The sequence below is a fragment of the Argentina silus genome, assembly GCF_951799395.1.
Source record: "Argentina silus genome assembly, contig: scaffold_655, whole genome shotgun sequence".
In the NCBI taxonomy this organism is placed as follows: Eukaryota; Metazoa; Chordata; class Actinopteri; order Argentiniformes; family Argentinidae; genus Argentina; species Argentina silus.
In genome coordinates, this window is record NW_028152835.1 from 1 (window position 1) to 14,837 (window position 14,837).

General features: G+C 52.7%; 1 protein-coding gene across 1 annotated transcript; it reads right to left on the minus strand.

Moving 5' to 3' along the window:
* Positions 1-1,017: 1,017 nt before the first annotated feature.
* LOC310824592 (lipopolysaccharide-responsive and beige-like anchor protein) lies at positions 1,018-14,541 on the minus strand (the record flags this gene model as incomplete). The annotated part of the gene is made up of 3 exons (XM_083697859.1): positions 1,018-1,150; positions 1,451-1,617; positions 14,433-14,541. Coding segments are annotated over 3 exons (409 nt in total), but the record flags the coding sequence as incomplete, so codon positions are not given.
* Between the last annotated feature and the right edge of the window lie 296 nt (positions 14,542-14,837).

Sequence of the window (14,837 nt, forward strand, 5' to 3'; positions counted from 1 at the left end):
GTGCATGTGTGTGTGTGTGTGTGTAAGTATGATATGTGTGTGTGTGTGTGTGTGTGTGTGTGTGTGTGTGTGTAAGTATGATATGTGTGTGTGTGTGTGTGTGTGTGTGTGTGTCCTCTGTTTGCTGTGGCGGTGCGGTACCAGATGTTTTCTCCCCGTGCCCACGTGCTGGGGGCCCCAGCGCGGAGCTGCGCCACCTGACCTTCTCGGTAATTGACCAGAAGTATTGATGTAACGGCGCAGGTCTGATTGTGATTTATTAAAAGCGGCCGGCGCTCCCAGGCCCCGTGCCAGCCCCCCCCCCCCACCCTGCTCCCCCCCCACTACCCATCGCCTGCCATTAGGAAAACCATCAATACAACAGCAGCATAAAGGCCTGTAATGGCTGGTGTGAGTCTCACCGGGCCAGAGAGCCCAATCTCCATAGTAAATAGGCTTGGCCTTGTGTGAGTACACAGGGATACACACAACTAGAGGGAGGGAGGGAGAGGGGGGGGTGGGGAGGGGAGGGGGGGGAGGGGAGCGGAGCAGAGGGGGTGGAGGGGGGAGAAAGAGTGGAAAAAGAGAGAGAGGGAGAGAGAGGGACGGAGTAAGAGAGAAAGAGAGAAACGAGAGAGAGATTGAAACAAAGAGAGAGAGAGAGAGAGAGCAGAGACCAAGCCCTGATTCAACCACAAACCGACGCTCAAACAGACGAGTCTCCGGAGAGTCAATTGCGACTAACAAGGGGGCGACTAACTCTCCGACTCCCTGACTCCCCGACTCCCCGACTCCCCGCCTCCCCATTAGAGCTGCAGGCATCATTAGGGAATGCCTCCATAGGACCCTTCCCTGCTCGGGCTGTTTGGTGGAACAAACACAGAGGCTCAGGCTTCCCTCTGCTCCTGATAGCTGGAGGGTTGGAGACTAGTTTAAACCTTCTTTCATCTCCTTCCAAGGCCAGTGGATCATGCGTCCCAGAGCCATTTACACCGGTGCAGACCTGATTCAATCTAACTCCCACAGCACTGAAGGTACGGTGGTGGTGGGGGGTGGGGTCTCAGCCAGAGAGATGACCTCTGTGGGTCTGACGGTTGGCTCGCGGTGCCAAGAACAGAGAAAACCCTCTGGACACGGCTGATTTAGAACCCACGTCAGGTCCATCCTCTTCCTTTGACACAATTACACACAGCAGCACAAGGCTCAGCTTTTGAGAGAGTGTGTGTGCGTGACTAGGCGTGTGTGTGTGTGGTGTGTGTGTGTGTGTGTGTGTCTAGGTGTGAGTGAGTGTGTGTGTGTGCGCATGTGTGTGTGTCTGTGTGTCTGTGCATGTGCCTGTGCCTGTGTGTGTGTGTGTGTGTGTGTGTGTGTGTGTGTGTGTGTGTGTCTGTGTGTGTGCGTGCATGTGCGTGTGCGTGTGTGTGTGTGTGTGTGTGTGTGTGTGTGCGTAGGTAGACCCGCTGCGTGTTACCTGATGGAGGAGTTGCCCCAGGCCCCGTGTTTGTCTGTGAGGATGTTGACGATCTTCTGGACCAGCTGGGTGGCGGTGACGTGGTCGCGGTACTTGGCCGCTCGGATCAGGTGGTCACACATCTTCTCCTCGTCCCGCTTCTCCGACGAGTACTGGGCACTGTGGGACTGGAGGGACAGACAGGGAGGACGCCGTCAGCGACAGCCTATCAAAACACTCCAACCCCTAACCCCCCAGAAACATGTCAGCGTCAGGCGTGTGAAAGCATAATAACACACTCTATTTTATAAAGTCACCGCATTTTATGAAATCAAATATAATTAGCGTTGTGGCGACTGTTCGTTTTGTTTTCACCGCTGACAACGACCCACAACCCCCGTCTCCAAACCATTAGGCTTTTATGGCGAGGCACAAATGGATATTTTAGTGGATTTTCTGTGCAGGGGGCCCATTAAGAAAAGTCTGTATAAAACATTAAAATAGACTTAATTAGGTATTCTGAACAGAAATCGAGTCGTAGTCAAACACAATACTCAACTCTACATGTATGGATTTAGCAGATCTATGTGGAGACATTGTAGCGAGAGTAAAACCAATGAGAAAGAGCTGGGGTCATTTCTGGCCTGTTGTCAGGGTGATTAATAACACCGGACACATATTTACTAATGTCCTCCAGGGCTCAAAACACACCAAAGTACCCACAATGCAAGGGGAGAGCATTTTTCTTTGTCTGAATTTGTTATCGGAAAAGGCCTTTGAACTCGGAGGAGATGGCAAAGCAAAAACACCTTATTCTGGGAAAACAAAACAAAAAAAAACAACACTGTCTTTGTTCTCCGTTTCCTAGCCGAGATCCACTGAAGGAGCTGAAACAAAGTCACCTGCTTTACAGAACCGAACTTTGAGATAACAAACATTTAGTATTTCTGTTTTTTGTTTTTTTGTTGTTTTTTTAAATTTCTGTATTTCTGAAAGTATTTCAGACTCAGTCCTGCAGAAAAACACGCAACACAGGAATAGAAACAATCAAATCTATGATGTTGTTGTTGATGCAGCGAGGACAAACCATGGTGGTATTACTGTCAGTGTGAGACGTGCTGTGAGTCCACTGGACGTGGAGGAGAGGTCCAGACGAACCAAGATGGAAGGTCAGAGTATCAATAGGAACAGTCTTAATGTAATTCCTGATGCTCCAACCATTGTGAATTACCCCCCAAATCAAATCAACCTGGAGCAAACCCCTCGGTCCACGCACGCACGCGCACACACGCACACGCACGCACACACACGCACAGTACATCTCCGTCCAGATACCGGGCAGTACAAATGCAACCTGCCCCTCAAAGTTACCAGTTAAACACAGCCAAGTGTTTTATAATGGGTCCTCCTCTCCAATTGGAGAGGCGACTCCTCATATCTGACAGGAAATCTATAGGTATAAATCACATTAGCAGGGCCATTCGGCAGGCTATCAGGCCCTAATTATCAATCTATGTCTCTTTGTGTGGCATTAGAGTGGGCCTTGACCTTACAGCAGGGGGGGGGGGGGGGGGAGAGGGGATGGAGTTGGATGTTTTAAACTGTAGAAAAATCACAAGAATAGGCATGTGTGTGTGTGTGTGTGAGAGAGAGAGTGTGTTTGTGAGAGACTGTGCCTGTGTGTGTGTGTGTGTGTGTGTGTGTGTGTGAGAGAGCGTTTGTGTTTGTGAGAGAGAGAGAGAGAGAGAGAGAGAGTGTGTGTGAGAGAGCGTTTGTGTTTGTGAGAGAGAGAGAGAGAGTGTGTTTGTGAGAGAGAGAGCCCGTGTGTGTGTGTGTGTGTGAGAGAGAGAGTGTGTTTGTGAGAGACTGTGCCTGTGTGTGTGTGTGTGTGAGAGAGAGCGTGTGTGTTTGTGAGAGAGAGAGAGATAGAGTGTGTGTGTGTGTGTGTGTGTGTGTGTGTGTGTGTGTGTGTGTGTTGGGGAGGTGAGTGAGCGGAGGCTGTCCATTAATCTAGATCTGTAGCTGCAGGGACAGACTGGGATGGGAATGAGAAGGACGACAGCACACAGGGAACGTTCTAGAGGTCTGCAGGGGGGGCGGCGGCGGGGGGGGGGGGGGGGGGGGGGGGGGGGGCTCAAAGGATCCATCGGCTGAGACGAGCATCCAAGAGGGAGGGGGTCGGGGTGGGGGTGGCGGGGAGCATCCAAGAGGGAGGGGGTCGGGGTGGGGGTGGGGGGGAGCATCCAAGAGGAAGGGGGTCGGGGTGGGGGTGGGGGGGAGCATCCAAGAGGGAGGGGGTCGGGGTGGGGGTGGGGGGGACGGGGAGCATCCAAGAGGAAGGGGAACTCATTTGATATCATCACAAAAGTGACACTGAGAGAGACACAATCACTGCCCATCTATATAGAATGAAACACCATAACAATAAATAAAATAAATAAAACATCAGCAATTTCTCTGAGTAGCCCACATTATTAAATCACATCAGGCAGTTCTATAGATACAATACAAATAAAATAAAAAAATCAGCAATTCCTCTGAGTAGCCTGCATTATTATAAGACATGGGGCAGTTCTAAAGATCTGCCCTGCGCTCTGATTCTCTTACTGCCCCAGCAGTGACCAAAGAAGAAGCCTCCATCCCTCCCGGCCTCTGCGCCCGGCGCCGTGACCTCAGGGTTCAAACGCAACGCCGTAAACGACCACTTCACCACCTAAACAACCTGAGGAAGCCTCCAAGCCTCTCCGTGGTGTAATATGCTGTTTCTACCGGGCCTGAGGAAGCCTCCAAGCCTCTGCATAGTGTTATGTGCTGTTTCTACCGGGCCTGAGGACCAGGAGGAGGGCTAATTTCGCAGACTCACCCCTGAAATAACAACCCAACCAGCTGAACATATAACTGGAGCCATTAATACTAAACTGTCTCATTCGCCTAAAACGTGGAAAAGACGTGTCACTGTTAATTCCGGGACCGTTCCTCGGCGCTGAAGTCATGGCGGACACTTAAGTAGTGTAGCTCTAGAAGACTGAGCCCTGGCTGTATACGGTTAAACAACACACACACACACACACACACACACACACACACACACACATAAACGTACGCACCCACACAGACTCAGACACACACACGCCTCCCACCTTCCACTATGCTGACAGAACAAAGAGCAGAAAGTGAAGAGGGAACACTTTCTAGCACACACCCCCCCCTCCACTCGCTCTTTCAGAGGGAGCGGGGGCAAAGGGGGGAGAGAGGGAGGGAGGGAGGGAGGGGGGGGGAGCTAAAAAGTGCCTGCTGCCATTAGCAACCAGAGGGGGCCCCGTTCCTTCACAAGGAACGGTGAAGGGTGTATCCATCTTGACGTCGAAAGAAGATTGAAGAAGAAAAAAACAGAAAAAAACAGAAGAAAAAAAAAGATCAAGGTCTGGCGTTTGCCGGTTTTAAAGGAGGGGAGCTGATGAAGTCAGAAGGGGGAACGTCTCTGCCGTGGGATTACGGGTGGGGGGGGGGGGGGGGGAGAAACCCCCGGCGTTTATCCCCACAACGTCCCCGCCGTGAGACCTTTATGACTTGAGACAACGTAATCATCGGCAGCACCTTCTGTTACAGGCCGGGGCTGACAGGGTCGGACACGGACACGGGCAGCGGGGCGGCGGGCGCCCGGCTCTCGTCTGGGGGGGGGGGGGGAAACGCAGGCGCTCAGGAGAAAGACAGCGCCGTAATGGCTGGCATTAATCAGGTCAATTACATCCAGTAGTGTCTCCGGCAATTCATCCCACGCTCCGTGTAAGAAACACCACAGAGACGTGGGAGATCGGGGAGGAAACCCGGTCGGGCAGTTTGGATGGCTGACGGGTTCGAGGTGCGGGCCGGGGTAGCGCAGGAACACCGCCTCCTCGCCCCCGGCTGGATTACACCCTGATCGTGATAGGAGGAGACAACGTCGACACAGGGGGGTGGGGGGTGGGGGGGGGCAGTGTGGGGTACTGATGCATACGGTGACTCAATGGCATATGTTCCAGTTCTAACCAGAACATCATGGTCCGACTCTCCGCAACGCTGGAGTACGCAGCGCATTCATCCCGTCTGAATGGAGTAGCTGTCGTTGTCGTTGTTGTGGTTGTTGTTGTCGGGAGATGCCTAGATGTCTCTCCTCTCCCCCTGCCTCCCCCCCCCCCGGTAGGTTGTGGGGTTCACCATCTAAAGTCTGATCTGAATGCTGTAGTTGTTGTCAGAGATGCCTCCCCCCCCCCTCCAGGTTGAGGGGGTTAAACAGCCTAATGGAGCAGGACTGAGAGGCCCAGCGCCTCATTACCACATGTAGAATCCCCCTGTATCAGTTAGAGTGACAACACCGCGCCGGCAGAGGCCTGTTAGTGTGGCTGTGGCAAACTGAGCCTTCAAGGACACCGTACCGTGACGGAACCCGGCTCCCAAGGTTCCGCGGGGGGAACCGGCGAAGACGACAAGGGAGAGGGGGGTGTGGGGGTGTGTGTGTGTGTGTGTGCGTGTGTGTGTGTGTGTGTGTGTGGGGGGGGGGGGGCTGCTCTCCCCTCCCCGGCGCGCGCCTCTCCAATTTCTCACATCCACCGACAGGCGGTCCGACAAGCGGTCCCAGAGGGTTTCATTTGGAGACGGGGAGAACTGGGGAAAGTGTCGGGTCGGTGGCGAGGCGCGTCCTTGTCGTGTTCTGAGGGAATGCAAATGTGATGCATCTCGGAGGGTGGGGGGGTTAGAGGTGTGTGTGTGTGTGTGTGTGTGTGTGTGTGTGTGAGAGAGAGTGTTGTCCGTGCATGCGCGTCACGAAACAAAAGGAGGATGCTCTGGAAACCAATTGGTTTCAAAAAGATTCCCTTGCACTTGATCTTTGGCCCCCCGAGTTTTCAAATTGCAACATAAAACACCACCGGGGGAATTCAGACAAAGGGCCGGGGGGGTGGAGGGGGGGGGGGGCAGTGAAAGGGAGAAGACAGAAGAGGAAAATGAAGGCCTAAAAGTACAATGGCGAACAAAAGTCACCACATGACAACATCTGACAGCCACTTCAGTTCTGAAATGATGCCCCTGTCACGGCGGGCCGCAGAGTATTGATTTCCCCTCCCCGACGCCGCGGAGAAAATAATCTAATCCAGCCAAACAGATCCCACCGGCATCCCCCTCGATAGCAGCCATCAAGGTTAACGCAGGCGCAACACTTATCAAAGTATCTGTCTCCCCCACCTCCTCCTCATCCCTCCCTCCCTCCCTCCCTCCCTCTCTCTTTCTCTCTGGCTGGTTTTTAATGGACTGGTCACAATGCCTGGTTGGCAGCCTCTTCATCTCTTCCTCCCTGTAGCCTCCTCTCTCTCTCTCTCTCTCTCCTCCCCTCTCTCTCTCTCTCTCTCTCTCCAGAATCTCATCTCTCCTTCCTCTCCACCATTAGTCTGAGTTGGCACTGTGACTCTGGAGGACTCCAAGGTCAGGCCTGGTGAAAAATCATACGTGTGTTAACTGTCCTGCGGGGTGAAAAATAGTCAAATGAAGAAGAGGAGGACGCTCCGGGGGTGACGGATAATCCCCGTCCTCTGGAACGTGACGGCGAGGCGGAGCGAGGCGCCGCTTTGAATACGGGGGCCGTCATTTCAACCCCTGTGGTTGGAACACGGGAAGACGAAGGTTAAATAAGATGAAGGTTAAGGAAATAACAAGAAAAAAGGGGAACAAATGCAGTGCGGGGGTTGGAATCCTCACTCGGGATTTGTGCGAATCACTCGGATCGTCGCGTGCGTTTCCCATCGACATCTACGCAAGGTTCACGAGAACGTCGGCGTTAGCCGTTCAGAGCTGGGGTTAGGATTCCACCGTGAGGTCGTAACGACGCTCCTTTCGCGACTGAGCCTTGTACAGTCGCGCCCGCAACGGTTCCGGAAATCAGTGCGACCTTTGAACCCTCTACAGTCTGTGGTCACAAAGATGGCAGGCGTGTCTCCCCGTCCAGAGCGACGCTGATGTCAGTTGGTGTGAAATAGACTGAGACTGGGGAGGGAAGGACTCCCAGATCTGCTATTCATAGCTCTGGGTCAGCCGGGCGGAGATAATGATGTGAGTGGACGAGGGGGGGAGGGGGGGGGGGGGAGGGTGGGAGGGAGGGAGGAAGGATCACCTGGGGACTTCATTACAGAGAAGAGACAGACAGACTACTGGGCTGAGGTGGACTCGCTGACTTGTGAGTGCAGTTTGGAGCTGCATCAGGGGCTCTCTTTCTCTTCCTTCTCTTCTTTCTCTTCCCTCTCTCCCTCTGGCTCGCTATCTCTCTGGTTAGGGAAGACTATTCAAAAGTAGAGCGAGTTCTACTGGATGAGCAGCTTCCTTCTCTTCTCTTCCCCCCCCTCTCTCTTTCTCTCTCTACATCTGTCTCTCTTTTTGGCTCTCTCTCTCTCTCTCTCTCTCTCTCTCTCTACATCTGTCTCTCTTTTTGGCTCTCTCTCGTTCTCTCTCTCCTCAGCAGATGGTTGGGGACGACTACTCTGAAGAAGTCAGAAGTAGAGCAGTTTGAGACTCAGTGGGAGTCGACCTGACGATGCATCTACATCGAACCCTGCACCACCTCGTACCACCACACGCATGACTTCGTACCTTGAGTTCTATTTCATGTCTTCATTTTGAGAAACTACAAAACCCAATAGCTAGCTCTTCAGACCCTGTGACACGTGAGTCTCATACGTAGTCCAACGCCTCCTCAACCAACACCTGTCAACACCTCCCTTCTGTTTCCGCCCCTAAAATGACCCCTGTCATCACAAAGGAAACCGCATTGGATGATAGAGGAAGCGAAGCAGGTTTAATTATCCTTGGTGGTTCGGGGTGGTCGGTGAGGCGCTCCACGTGAAAGGTTTGCGTTTGTGTTTTGCATTTAATTATCCTCCTCTCCAGGTCGGATGAATGGACCACATCAGGCGTGCCACCGAGAGAGACGGCCTGGGCTCGCCACAGAGAGAGGCTCGCCACCAAGAGAGACAGCCTGGGCTCGCCACAGAGAGACGGCCTGGGCTCGCCACAGAGAGAGGCTCGCCACCAAGAGAGACAGCCTGGGCTCGCCACAGAGAGAGACAGCCTGGGCTCGCCACAGAGAGAGACAGCCTGGGCTCGCCACAGAGAGAGACAGCCTGGGCTCGCCACAGAGAGACGGCTTGGCCTCGCCACCAAGAGAGACAGCCTGGTTTGCCACAGAGAGACGGCTTGGCCTCGCCACCAAGAGAGACAGCCTGGGCTCACCACCGAGAGAGACGGCCTGGCCTCGTGGGGGGGGGGGGGGGGGGATGTTGTGATGTTATGTTGTCTGTCTGTCTTGTTTGTCTGTCTGTCTGTGTGTCTTGTCTATCTTGTTTGTCTGTCTTGTTTGTCTGTCTGTCTGTCTGTGTGTCTTGTCTGTCTGTCTGTCTGTCTGTCTTGTCTGTCTTCCTGTCTGTCTGCCTGCCTGCCTCTCTCTGCCTGCCTGCCTGTCTCTCTCTGCCTGCCTGTCTCTCTCTCTCTCTCTGCCTCCCTGTCTGTTTGTCCTGTCTGTCTGTGGGATAAAGAGGTATTTTATGAGAGAGCCAGGTGTGTGTGTGTTGACGGTCACAACCACTGTGGACCCGCGTTGGAACCCTCTCAAAATCAAACGGTTTGTTTATAGACCCATGAAGATAAACACATTTGGACCGCAACCGCACCATAAAGGCCAATCGCCTCCATCAGCCTGGTATTGAGGACGTTTACCCTTGGTGGTCATTTCAAACTGTATGTACTGTGAGGGGGGGTGGGGGGGGGCGTTGGGAGGGGGGGCGTTGACGACATAGCAGTGATATACCGGTATTTTAAAGTTCCATTTGACCTTTTTTTCTCTGGTTGTGTGTGTGTGTGTGTGTGTGTGTGTGTGTGTGTGTGTGTAGGTGTGTGTGTAGGTGTGTGTGTATGTGCGCGTGTCTGTGCGTGTGCGACCGCGGTTCAGCTCTGTGATGAGGAGAGCCGGCGTGTGTGGGTGAGACGCTAACGACGCTCACGATGCTAACGATGCTAACGATGCAGGCGTGATGGAACACAGCGACCGTGGGCTCAATGTTAATGTCATTAACTCGGAGGGTAAAGCAGGATCGCCTTACAAGCCGGCACAATGACGCTAAGCGCTAATTAGCCGGCCTATCGTCTGCCTTTCGTGCCATCTCAGAGAGCGCCAATTCAATTACTCCGTATTGCAGCGGGGGATGAATCAAAGACGGTCTAAAAAAAAAAGAAAAAAAAAGAAAGAAGGAGAAAAGAAAGGGAGTAGAAGAGAGGAGAATGGGGCGGGGGGGGGTAAAGAAAAGAAATGACCCCGGGTCTAGCTCACTCTTCTCTATCTCGACCTCCTCATCTGCCCTCCTGCCCCAGAGCACCACACATCACACCCCTAATGATGGCTGCCATAAAAAGAAGGAGTTCGATTTCTCCCTCCCTCCCTCCCTCCCTCTCTCTCTCCTCCTCTGTTACTCCTCCAGGTATCAGAGACTATCGGGTGGTGTGTGGAGGGAGAGATCTGCAGATCTTTTCCACATTAAGGATCCTATTAGATAGAAAACACTAAAAGGTAATTGGATTTCCCAGCAGTTATCTTCGTCTCTGTCACCCTCAGCCTGCTATAATAACTTACTCCAGAGGCCAAAGATAACTCAATTCTGCCTCAGGGAGAGAGGGAGGGAGGGGGAGGGAGGGGGAGGGAGGGAGGGGGAGAGAGAGAGAGAGAGGGAGGGAGAGGGAGAGAGAGAGAGGGAGGGTGGGAGGGAAAGGGAGGGAAGGAGGGAGAGAGAGAGACCGAGACAGAGGAAAGGAAGGAGAGAGGGAGAGGGAGAGAGAGAAAGAAGGAGGACAGAGAGAGAAAGAGACAGAGAAAGGGAGGAGAGAGAGAGAAAGAAATAGAGGGAGAGAGAGTGAGGGAGAGCATATGTTATGAGTCTCCTAAGCAAACGGTGTCTAAATCACAGGGCTCCTCTATCACTGCGTTCCCGTGGATATGAACTCTGACAGGGAGCAAACATAAATTAGTTTTTATCTATTGAATAATTCACTTTCCTGGTGGCGTCCTGTTTCCTTTACGGGACTACTGCTGAAGCCCCTTCTCCTGCGCTCCTGGGGACCGCTTTCCTGTGGTAATGACACACAAGCTTAAATAAGCCCAGAGACCAGTCTTAACTACGCTTATGCAACCGGGCCCTGGTATATCAGGTTCTGTGCAACAGCCAGGGCCTGGGGCTCCCTCAGAGAGCAGGAGATGGGGAGGGGCTACATATGACGTACAGAGGCGGATGGTGCCATGGCAACGTGGTCAAAGCTGGTCCCTGAGTACAAGATACCAGACGGACCCACAAGTACAAAAACAACAACAAATCTGTCAGTGGCCTGGGGTGGTCCAGTGGTCCAGCACCGTGACCTGGGGGGGTCCAGTGGTCCAGCACCACGGCCTACAGTGCACACATATGCCCATCTTCAGCATGGGTTAGAATCTAGCCCACTCCCTGCTGACATACCCTCTCCTCCTCTCTACTGTCTCTCTCTCTCTACTGTCTCTCTCTCCTGTCTCTCTCTCTCCTGTCTCTCTCTCCTGTCTCTCTCTCTCCTGTCTCTCTCTACTGTCTCTCTCTCCTGTCTCTCTCTCTCCTGTCTCTCTCTCCTGTCTCTCTCTCTCCTGTCTCTCTCTCTCCTGTCTCTCTCTCTCCTGTCTCTCTCTCTCCTGTCTCTCTCTCCTGTCTCTCTCTCTACTGTCTCTCTCTCTCGTCTCTCTCTCCTGTCTCTCTCTCTCCTGTCTCTCTCTCTCCTGTCTCTCTCTACTGTCTCTCTCTCCTGTCTCTCTCTCTCCTGTCTCTCTCTCCTGTCTCTCTCTCCTGTCTCTCTCTCTCCTCTCTCTCTCTCCTGTCTCTCTCTCCTGTCTCTCTCTCCTGTCTCTCTCTCTCCTGTCTCTCTCTCCTGTCTCTGTCCAATACAACTGAAAAATATAAGAGTGGGACTGCGTCACCCTAATTTTTTTATTAGTTTAATTAAAAAAAAAAAAAAAAAAATGTATCTGTCAATAGGAATCCTATCAGTTGAATGTAACGACCGAACCAAGATTTTCCCGAATCAAAACATTGACGGGATGTTCCACTGTGTCATCTCCGTCAGGAGCAGTCCTTCCCAACGCACAAACCCCTTTTCATCTCCACAGAAACCTGAAACCAGGTGAAACGCTCACACATATTTTTTAAAAATAGAGCGATTTCCCCCCAGGGGCACGTTTCATTGGCCTGTTGTTTTTTATTGTGGTGGTGCAAAATGAAAGCGGGAGGCTGGAGGAGGGCCGCGCGGAGCCCGAACCCAGGGAAAATCAATACAGCAATATCAGTGGTGCACTTATCAGGCCCCCAGTCCCCTCAGAGGTCACCGAGGAGCAACTACATTTAAGTGGGGAATTCAATTGTGAAACATAGTTTGGTGGGTATCTGATTAAAGCAGATGGGGGTGGGGGGGGGGGGGGGTAGGGTTAACAGAGAAAGAGAGAGGAAGAGAGAGAGAGAGAGAGAGAGAGAGAGAGAGAGAGAGAATGGGTTTCATAAATAGAACAATGAAAAAAGAAACAGTTTTATCAGTTACAAACGGGGGAGTTGCTGAGGTGAAATTAAATTGTAAAGCCGTGTTTTGTGCGATGTGGGGTTTTGTAGCGAAAACATGCCCTTGGAAGTGTTTGTGGGACAGAGGGCATTAGAACGGCTTACACAAACGAAACATACAATTCCCTGCGGGCGTGTATTCACATTAATAAGGAGTTAGTACCACATGTATAGTATATTTGGGGCGCAAGCCGCACCAATTAAACAAGAACAAGGACTGGCTCTACGACAGAGCAGGCTAGATTCAAGCCTGTACAACTATTCAGGCCGTGTTCTGGGATCAGAAGGGAGAAGCTACTAAATAATACAGGAGTGGAAACATCGTCCTTGGCTGCCTTTGACGGTTGTCACGTTCCTTCCCCCGTTACTGAACATTAGTGAGGCGATGTCTGTAGGGTTTCTATACACACACAGAAGAGAGAGAGAGAGAGAGAGAGAAAGACAGAGAGAGAGAGAGAGAGAGAGAGAGAGAGAGACAAAGAGAGAGACAGAGAGAGAGAGTGTGGCTAGTTTGTGTAGGTTGTGTACAGGTTGCCAACTCTGTCTGTGCTCCAGACGAAAAGCCCCGGGCCTCGTGTGTCTCCTGTCACCCCCCTCCTTCTGTACGTCACTCCCACAGCTGTCTGACACACACACACACACACACAACACACACACACACAACACACACACACACACACACACACACACACACACACACACACACCGCTTGTGAACCAGGAGCGTGTGCCTCGTCAAAGACGTCGTGTCACGCATTGTGAGATCTGCATTAACACGCAGTGTGACGGCCCCCCCGCTGGCCGTGATTGGACGAGCATTCACGCCAGGCCCCAGGCCACGCCTCCCAGGGCAAATGATTGACAGCTGAGGTGGGCTGGGTCGAAGGGGGGTCAGCCAGGCGGCTGGGTTGCCAGTCAGGCTGATGCAGTACGCAGTCCAGAGAAAACGGGAGCCAACAAACCTGGAGCAACATGGCAACCCGCAGGCAAAACACTGACAGAGTCCCCTCCCCACCTCACACACACCTCACCCCCCTCCCTCCACCTCCCCCCCCCTCCCCCACCTCACCCATTCTGCCTTAAAACACTCATGATTCAAGTTGTTTCCCCTGTCCGTCCTGTAAGAGAGACCCTGCCTTGAACCTGAAGGAAAGCATAACATTTAACAACGAGGGGGTGAGTGAGCAGAGCAGGAGAGGGTCTGAGCCGGCTGTCTGACTGACTGACTGGGCCTTTCAGAACCCGCTCAACCCTTCAAGCCAGCGGCACCTCTCTGGACTGTCTTCAAGGTTTAACTGCCGGGCTAAGGTCCTGAGAAATGCGGGAGGGATGGAGGGATGGGATGGAGGGAGGGAGGGAGGGAGGGGAGGATGCCGTATTCCTGTCACCGGCGAAATACACCCCCAGTGGGAGTATAACAGACAGGGCCTCAGCAGGACAGGAAATGATTCAGTGAGATCGGGAGAGAAAAGAGGGGGGGCGAGGGGGGGGGGGAGGAGGGGGAGGGTATGGGGGAGTTGGTTCCCCGTGGTTCGGGGTGGTTGGTGGGGCGCTCCACGTGAAAGGCAGCGTTTGTGTTTGGCCGGTTCTGGAGGGAAGGGGAGCCCGCGGCGGGGCCTGGGGCGCAGGGGTAGATTAACAACATGGCCGGGTCTGTGTGTGTGGCTGCAGATGCATGCCAAGCGCAGTCTCTGGGCCGCCGTACGGCCACAGACGCTATTACGTGGGCGTAAGGGCTTGTGTTTGAAAAGAAAACATTTGTTCTGGGTTTGCTGTGACAAGTCGAGCAGACGTGACAGACAGCAGTTCGGGCTGGGGGGGACGGGGGGTGGGTGGGGGGGACGGGGGGACGGGGGCGACGACTCGATACCCTCGCTGAGTGTGTTACCTCTGAGTTGTTTTTGTTCAATATCGCCAGACTGAACATGAAAATATAAAACTATCAACCTCTCTCTATTAAACTGGCTGTAATGGAATCGCCCTAGAGCTACAAACAGACCTCGCAGGCCTGGCAGGGTGCGTCTGAAACTCCTGCAGCTTTTATAGAAAATATATGGACAGGATGAATAAATTAGGGCTACTTTTCTCCTTCGGGATCCTGGGGTGAAGAAAGGGGTTGGTAACCGTTCACTGCACAGTTATTTTATCGACGCCATTTTGGCTCTGGAGCCTTTTCATGTCTGCTAGTTCCCTTGTTATAGTGCTGCATTCCGTTCACACCAAAAAAACATCACATCAGGAGCCATTTTGTGTACGTGTGTGTCGCTGGTTGCCCTGTCCGGGCCGCGTTCACCGCAAATGCCGCGTCAAGGAAGCAGCCATTTTGGGTCTGGTGTGTTAGCCTGTAGGCTAGTTGCTGTTGCTCACCTCAAACTCTGCGTGCTTGTGGATGTCCTCGGCTCTCTGGCGGCTCAGGATGAACTCCGCCTCATTGGCCACGCGGACCAGGTGGTCCTTCATGGTGTGACTCAGCAGTCTGGGGAACACATCACACCAACGTTAGACTGGAGTCACACATATCTGGTGTATCTGTTGTACGTCGCTTTGGATAAAGGCGTCTGCTAAATGCCATAAATGTACATGTAAAAAAACATATTACACCACGGAAATGATACAGACAAGTGACTAGTTTATTCAATTCAGTTCAATACAACGTTACTTGTACCTGCAAAGGGGATCTTTGGTGATAAAGTGAACGTGTAAACGGGATCTAAACTGATTATGTGTTCTATGACTATTCTGGCGACGGTTGGGGAAAAAAAAGCTTTCTTT